The 7,729-nt window shown below is 42.7% G+C and overlaps 1 protein-coding gene across 2 annotated transcripts; it reads left to right on the plus strand.

Annotated features, from left to right (window-relative positions):
* Positions 1-2,508: 2,508 nt before the first annotated feature.
* Positions 2,509-4,190, plus strand: LOC131691809 (uncharacterized). Of its 2 annotated transcripts, XM_058978472.1 has the most exons (5): positions 2,511-2,573; positions 2,643-2,708; positions 2,772-3,311; positions 3,365-3,494; positions 3,556-4,190. In XM_058978472.1, exons 2-5 carry the CDS (start codon positions 2,706-2,708, stop codon positions 3,678-3,680), a joined length of 798 nt encoding a protein of 265 aa, XP_058834455.1. In that variant the 5' UTR covers positions 2,511-2,573; positions 2,643-2,705; the 3' UTR covers positions 3,681-4,190. The 2 variants fall into 2 exon arrangements, with proteins under 2 accessions (XP_058834454.1, XP_058834455.1); XM_058978471.1 differs by having other exon boundaries at positions 2,509-2,708.
* The last annotated feature ends 3,539 nt before the right edge of the window (positions 4,191-7,729 follow it).

The following is a 7,729-nucleotide window of genomic DNA, read 5'->3' on the forward strand; positions in this document are numbered from 1 at the left end:
TACCGAAAACATGTTGGTAGTGTTGGTTGTTGTATTTGAAATAGCTACAATCTATGCAAAATTCTACTATTTCAAAGAAAAAGTCCAAATTAATATCAGTTTGTTCTTTGATATCATTCCAATCATTGATGATATCGTGAATGACTAGATGTTTCATAGACATTAAAGCAATTCCAGTTTCGCTTCTTATTAAAAGAAACCATAATCCATATTACAGTACACCCCTTCAAAACTGAACTCAATATGATAAGAAATTATGATTATGATTGATTGCAGAACTCTACATTTTCAACTTAAATCCATTTTTTTGGTTAGGGGAGGGGGGGTTGTTTAAACCGCAAAGCATCCTCTTGGCTACACCACTGCTTGGAGTTATTCATTTCGCTTTTCATTTTCCGAGATATGTTTCAGATCGATCCGATGGTTATAAGTCAGAAGGTTCGCGTAAATGAAAATTTTTGCACCGATAAGTGATCAAGTTCCATCTAGAAATCTTGGAATTGTTCGATGGTTATTCAAGCGGGTGTATATAGAAAAATGAAATACGAAATTGGTTTTATCGAAAAAATATTTGACTTATTTAAATGGATTATTACTATATTGAACAATAAATAGGCGACAAAGGGAAATCCACAAACAACAAGCCATAACTTTTAAAGTATTTTAAATATTTATTTGATGTCTTCAGTAAAGTTATTCGCAAAAGTAAGAGCTACAAATTTGCTGAAGGCATTATTTCAATACAATCACTTCCAAGAAAATTCATGAAAATATCTCACTCTTAGGGGGATTATTCAGTAAAATCATAATACCAAAAGATAGGGCATATTGTATGCTTTAAATTCTCCGAAGATACTATTGACCTAAAATTATTCATTTTGGCGCTAATAATACATTGAATGGTTTTGGTCTTATTTCTGGCTATGGGAAATGATTAAAATCTTTCGTCCGCATTTAATGTTAGATATCTGTTTTGATAATAGTCCGATTTCAGCAATCTATAGCTCGTTCGAAAGTTATTCGTATAAGCTTTCTAAAAATATATAAATTGTTTAGTCTCGTTGTCAATTTCGGCAACAAATCTCAAAAACTGCAAATAAACGCGATTTTTGCACTTTCAAACATTCATATCTTGGAAACTAAACATCAGAATCAAAAAACATTTAATAGCGTTCTGTCTGGGTGATAGGCCTTTCTTTAATTCGTCCAAACGTTAATTCGATTTGCTTCAAACCGCTTAAAATTCATATGAAGAAGAAATGCTATTGTTATCACGCGCGCACATATCTTCTATGTGTCAACTGTATAAACTATGTATGCACACACCTAAGTTATATGTGCATATTGTTATAGAATGGAGTTTTATGTGCCTAATAGTTATGAAATGTGAATGTAAGATTAATATTTCTTGTAAATGCACACATTAGGTTTATGTGCCAGCAAATAGTGTCTATATACTTTCGTTAATTGCAAAAATCTATGTGTAAAATCAATAGGCATACCGTTTACTTTTTTTTGAGTGTTGATATTACGTAAGAAAAAACAAACCCTCCCTCTCCTTTGGATTAGAATTGCAAAAATATTTTGAGCCTCCCTCTCGCCATATACCTTTACGTAATTAGCGAGTAATTAGTGTATGCCCTAATAAACATCTTATGATCCAAGACCCTAACGACCTGTTCAGTGTATAATCCAAACAAAATGTGGAATCGTTGGATTATATGGGTTAAAGTCCGTATATAATTTTTTTTATTTGGGTGGCTTCATAGCTTTAGTGTTAATTGTTTCTTAGGATTAAATAAAATAAAAATTGTATAATATATTAATAAATTCAATTTCCCGCAGCGTATTTTTATTTCGATATGTTTTTCGGGTGAAGTAGAATTCGGACGAATGGCGTTCGGGTTTAAGGATACTGTACACCTCGGGAATTTGATCGCGGGATTTGGGCCAGGGTTTTGTGTCGGGTTTTTATCATGAAAACTTTTCCGCCATTATCACTAGAAGCTGTCAAAATAAAACTTCAGCTGCTTATAAAAAAATTCCAATTGTTGCAGATCAGCACAGGTTTTTAAACGTAATAAAAACATCATTTTTCCAAGATTTTTAGCGCACAGAATTTTAAAAACATGTGACATTTTCCAGAATTGGGCTTACACTTCGGGAATGTTGATTTTTTCCGTGCAGACTTTTTTTCCGTCACCGAAAATCGAAATCTATCTCCCATTTGAAATGGTTGGGGTACAAAATACCGTGATCAAATTCCCGAGGGATGCAGTAGCCTTTATGTGGCATTCCGGTTTATGTGGCATGTCGTTCAGGCAAATGGATTTCTGACAAACGTCTTTCTGGTAAATATTGTTATAGAATCCCTGCGAAAATATATATAGAATATATTTCTATAAATTCGATTTACGTTAATATACGATAAATCTGTTGGTCTGGCAGTGCTGCACATTCCTCCATGCGTATTGTTATGACATTTCTCGCTGTCAAAAGCGGGTTGCAAATACTCATCACCCACCCGTACCACCCACTTGATAACCCGTTGAAAATGGCAGCATAATGTTCAGGTCAGAGTGAAATTTGTTTTAATTAGACAAAAAATCAATAAATTATTGATATCGTTGTGTCTGGACTAGATCGTAATCTAGGTTGTTTGTACCGCGTATATTGTGACGAGTGGCAGCGTAAGCTGACACACAATGGTAAGTTGATTAGCGAATACTTTTTTTATCGCACTGTTGATTTTCGTTCTCTGTGTTGCAAAGGTGCAGGATAGTAAAAGTTCATCCGCGGAAGCGGCAAGCCCCGAGCGGGAGGGCAAAAGCAACCTGAACCTGTCGGCCGACGAACTGAAGGAAGAAGGCAACAAATGTGTCAAGGCGGCCAATTTTACGGAAGCGATCCTGCATTACACGCACGCGATCAAGCTGAACCCAAACGATCCGATTCTGTTTAGCAACCGATCGTTAGCCTTCCTCAAAATGCAGCAATACTACTACGCCAATGAGGATGCGGATAAGGCGATAGCACTGAATCCGACCTGGGCGAAAGGCTACTACCGGAAGGCGGAAGTATACATCGCAGTGGGTCAGTACGAGACGGCATTGCTATCATACGCGAAGGCTCTTCAGTTACAGCCACAGGATATGGGTATCATTCAGGCTGTACGGAAGGCGGCCGAGTTGAGCAATCAGGATGTGGAGAAGGAAAAACGAACCCCAGCCATGGGAGCTGCGATTGGGTGTATGGTGGGGATGTGCATTGTGTTCGCCGATATGCTAGTGACGGAAACGCCGACGATTAATGTGAGAAAATCTAGATTAAAAGAACTTCACGCAGAATAATGGTTATTTTTCAGCACACATCGTTGATGGTGCTAGTGGTTCTGGTTGTGGCCGCAATAGGTTTCGGAATAGCCAAATTGATTCGATACTATAGTAAACTGCAACGCAAAGGTTTACTGGAGCCTCCGGTTAATCTACTTGAAGGTAAAGTTTCAAGTTTAGTTGGTCAGTACTGTCAACACTAATGGGGACAATTTGGTTTCAGATTTTCAAACAGCCAAAGATGAGGATACGGAAAATGGTGATATAGGCGGAACGGATCAGAAACCCCCCAGAAACCGTTACTCCAAAGCGCAGGCTAGACAGCGTTTTAAAAAGGGAAAAACATAATCTAGCAACTAACTGATCGACTGATTGAATGCTAGTCCCGTGCTAGATCAACGGAAACACAAAATAAAATACTAAGGATCAACTGTCGCAAACGGGAAGAATACGATATCAAATTATTCCTTTTCTTTTTGTAAAAGCACGTTATACACAGAACTATTTAGACGTCACCCCAAGTAGTGGCAAGTGACCGCTGACATGTGCGACGGAGCATTTCTCCCCCTAAAAAAAATTCCTACAACATTTACTACTTTTCAAATCGACAGGAACGATTTCTACTGGAAGCTATGAGGATTAGCTACTGAACCCATTTTTTATATTGACTATTATGTAGGTTGTTCTGAAGCCCCTTTAAATTGTAAATTAGTTAAATAAACTGCAACATTTTCTAGGTACTTTCATTCGCAATTGTTAGGTGTTATGTAAAGCAGTAGGTAATATGATGATTATTGAGGGCATTTTAAATCAATAAAAATACGATGATATGCAGAGGTCTGCATGCGTTGAGGTAAACCTTGAGTTGAATTTCCTGTTTGCACAGGGCTGTCTTTGGTTTTGTAGTAGATACAAAGCACTGGTTTTCTTCGCATACATTTATCGTACCATTCAGACTAAAGACGTGATGTTATTGGCGGTAGTTAAGAGGTCATCTCTAGTTCTTTCGCCCCATGGCTGTTTGTCTCTAGGCTTTCAGATCACAAAGTCTTCCCAGATCCGCTTTAACTGTGCTCCTTGTATCTGTCGGTCTAGTTTTGTCCTTTTTGTAGTGTGGTGAGCACCATTCATGCACTTCAAAAGCGAGCCTTCAAACTTGTTTGACACGCACTGTGCCGGACAAATGTGAATGCTCGCATTTGTACTGTATTGGTGTCCGTGCAAGGTACTGAACCGTCACCAAAACGGATCGGAAAGGTGTGAATTTGGCCAAAAACTAAATTCACTCCCTTACCTCACTACCTCGAGTAGTACTTCTCTAGCGATTTTTGTAATTCTGCTTTTATCGCATTAACTTCTACAAAGCACTTGTTTTTCCTAGCTGTCATCATGCAAAACATCGGCGGTCCGAGTAGCAGCACAAGACGTCTGCTATCTAGTGTTTCGTTATAGATCCTGCCTGGGGTGCGGCGCTGAAAAACAAACGGTACTGCGAAAAACCGAACAGGACGTTCCGGCCGATGGCCGTACGAGTCGCGAGCATACAGAACAATATCGTCGAATGCAGTATGCGTTATCGTTGGGATGATCCCCATCTGCATTACCCTGCGCTACAAACGAAGAAACACCAGAAACTTGAGAAAGATGGTGAGGTAGCAGCAGAAATAGGACAATACGCAGAAAGGTAGGTGGACCTACCGGCTCATTCCAAACTTGTCGACGTGGGTCAGTAGAAAGCACGGAGAGGTGCACTTCCACCTGACAGCTCCTGTCGGGCCATGGGAGCGTTAGGAAGTATCGTCATCGATTCGGACACGCAACGTCACCATTGTTCCCGGGGTGTGGGAACGTCGAGGAGAAACCGAAGCATGTGGTCTTTGAATGTCCGACGTTCGAAGAGACGCGCAGGGAGATGCTTGAAACGGAAGGGGCTGGCGCTGGATATCAACCCGGATAATGTCGTCTACAGAATGACAAGCGACGTAAACACTTGGAACACAGTCAACAGACGCAGATCATGACCGCCTTATAGCGGTAACCGCCGGGGACTGCGACAGAACACCGCGTATGGATCGTCGGTGCGAATCGGACGCCACGCTTATCTCGGGATCGCCGAACCTCGACCACAGCACTCTACCGTTTGGCCCTAGAGAAATATAACAAAAACCAAAGAAGAATCGGTACCGGGAGAAATTATTTCGCCAGGCAACTCTACGTCGACGTATCCTAGATTCACCGCCGGAGACTAGACTAACTAAACCGTGACGAAACCTAGTAGCGCGTCGCCGGAATCGCCGAACTGACCTGACTGGTTGGCTCAGTTTCGGAAAAGCTTCTCTTGTCGTAGAATTCTCTGTTGAAGTAGACTTGGTCCATCTTCAGAGACTAGACCGAGTAGTTCGCGAACAAGTCGAGATCTATAAGGCTCATCGAGTAAGTGGTGCTAAATGGAACGAGAAGAAAGCCAAAGGGCTTCCAGGAAATGCGGTGCTAAATGGCACACGGACACCAAAGGGCTCAAAAAGTTGCGGTGTTTGATGGCACAAGGGAGTTGAAGGGCGCAGTAAATTAGACAATCTGGAGTTTGCCGCCCAGATTGTTCTCGTAATGAAGGTGCTCGACCCATGGCTAGATTTCCTACTGCCATACATAAATTGCCATGTTGCAAGGCGACTACTTACTGCGGGCGTATACAGAGGTTTGGAGTTGGTGACCCAAGAAGCATGACAGAGGACAACAACAACAAAAGTATAAAAATCTATAACGGAGCATGTAGGATGAATCCTTTCGCCAATGATGGGCTAGCGAGGTCGCCGACCCAGCAAAACAACCAGTGCAACAGCTAATTCAACCGCAACAGCAGCCGCATCGGTAGCAACCCAGCGAGGCCACACCGAGCACGAACAGCGACTAACCAATAGGATGCCAAGGTAAGCTAGGGTTTTAGGTGCGCACGCCAAAATCAAATATTACCTAAGAAGACCAGCAGTCTGGGTTGCCTGAAGTAATGAAGCCAAGGGAAAAATCGAAGAGCTCTACAAATTCGTTAAAAGCAAGGGCAACGTGCACGGACAGGTCAGGCATCTAGCGATTAGCGTCAAATCCGCCGTAGCAGCCGCCGAATGCGAACAGATGGCGTTACTGGAGAGAGCTGAAATTGCCAAGAAACACTGAAGATCACGGAGGTAGCGATAGCCTGCGAGACGCCGAAGGATGACCGGTATTCCCGTTCTGCGAAAACTGTAAAAGAAACACCAGGAGAGGAGGAGGAACCGAAGATCCCCAAGAAGGTAGGTGAAGGACAGCGAAACAGCCGTCAAATGAAGAGTGGATGGCGAATCGTAGAAACCGCAGAAGAGGAGAAATACAAAAAGAAAATGATGAAAAAAAAGAACTTCGACTGCGCCAGAAGAGGTACAAGGAAGACGCTCTGGCCGTCAAAGCAAATGACGGCGTGACGTACACTGCGATCCTCGAAAGGGTGAGTAGTAAGAACCAGGCGCACTCAGAAAGGTGAGATGCTAATCGAGCTGAAGAAGGATCTATTGATGAAGAGCTCCATCTATCGGGAACTCGTGGCAGAATCGGTGGGAGGAGAAGTGAACGTGAGAGTTTAAGTTCAAGAAGCGGTGGTCGAGTGCAGGAAACTGGACGAGATCACAACGGAAAATGAAGTGAGGAGCGCGCTAATAGAACAATGTAACCTGGTGAAAGTGCAGATGTGACTCAGGTTGAGGAAGACGTATAATGGCATACAGACAGCAGCGTTACGCTTCTCGCCAGCCGCAGCCAATCAGCTTATGTCGACCGGTAACATCAAAGTCGGATGGTCGGTGCGCTCGTTACGATTGATCGCTAGAGGAACTAAACAAACGGAGAGGTGTTTCAGGTGCCTGGGTTTCAAACATCAGGCAAGAATCTGTGTAGAAAATGTCCGGAGAAGGGACACACTGTGCACAGAGAAACTGAAGTGCATGCTCTGCAGAAAAGGAGGGCGGAAAAGTCCACATGACGGGAGGCTTCTTATGCCCAGAGTACAAAAAAGCGAAGGCAGGTCAATGATGATAGAGATAACCCAGCTTAATCTCAATCATTGCGGCATTGCACAGCAACTGTTGTGGTAGTCAACAACAGAAACGAAGTGCGACGTTGCAATTATTGCAGAGCCGTATCGTGTTCCTCCCGGTAACTGTAGCTGGATGGAGGATAGTGCAGGCATGGCGGCAATCCAAGTGATGGGCGGCTTCCCTGTCCAAGAGGTTGTGGAGAGCACACACGAAGGCTTCGTGATCGCCAGGATCAACGGCGTATTTGTCTGTAGCTGTTATGCTCTCCCACGGTGGACACCAGAGCAGTACTATCGGATGATGGACACACTAACCAATTCGTTAGTCGGC

The sequence above is a fragment of the Topomyia yanbarensis genome, chromosome 3, assembly GCF_030247195.1.
Source record: "Topomyia yanbarensis strain Yona2022 chromosome 3, ASM3024719v1, whole genome shotgun sequence".
NCBI classification, from domain to species: Eukaryota; Metazoa; Arthropoda; class Insecta; order Diptera; family Culicidae; genus Topomyia; species Topomyia yanbarensis.

Coding starts and splice junctions, on each gene's coding strand:
- LOC131691809 (XM_058978471.1), top strand. Junction 3,312..3,364: donor CGGAAACGCCGACGATTAAT/GTGAGAAAATCT, acceptor GTTATTTTTCAG/CACACATCGTTGATGGTGCT. Junction 3,495..3,555: donor TCCGGTTAATCTACTTGAAG/GTAAAGTTTCAA, acceptor ATTTGGTTTCAG/ATTTTCAAACAGCCAAAGAT.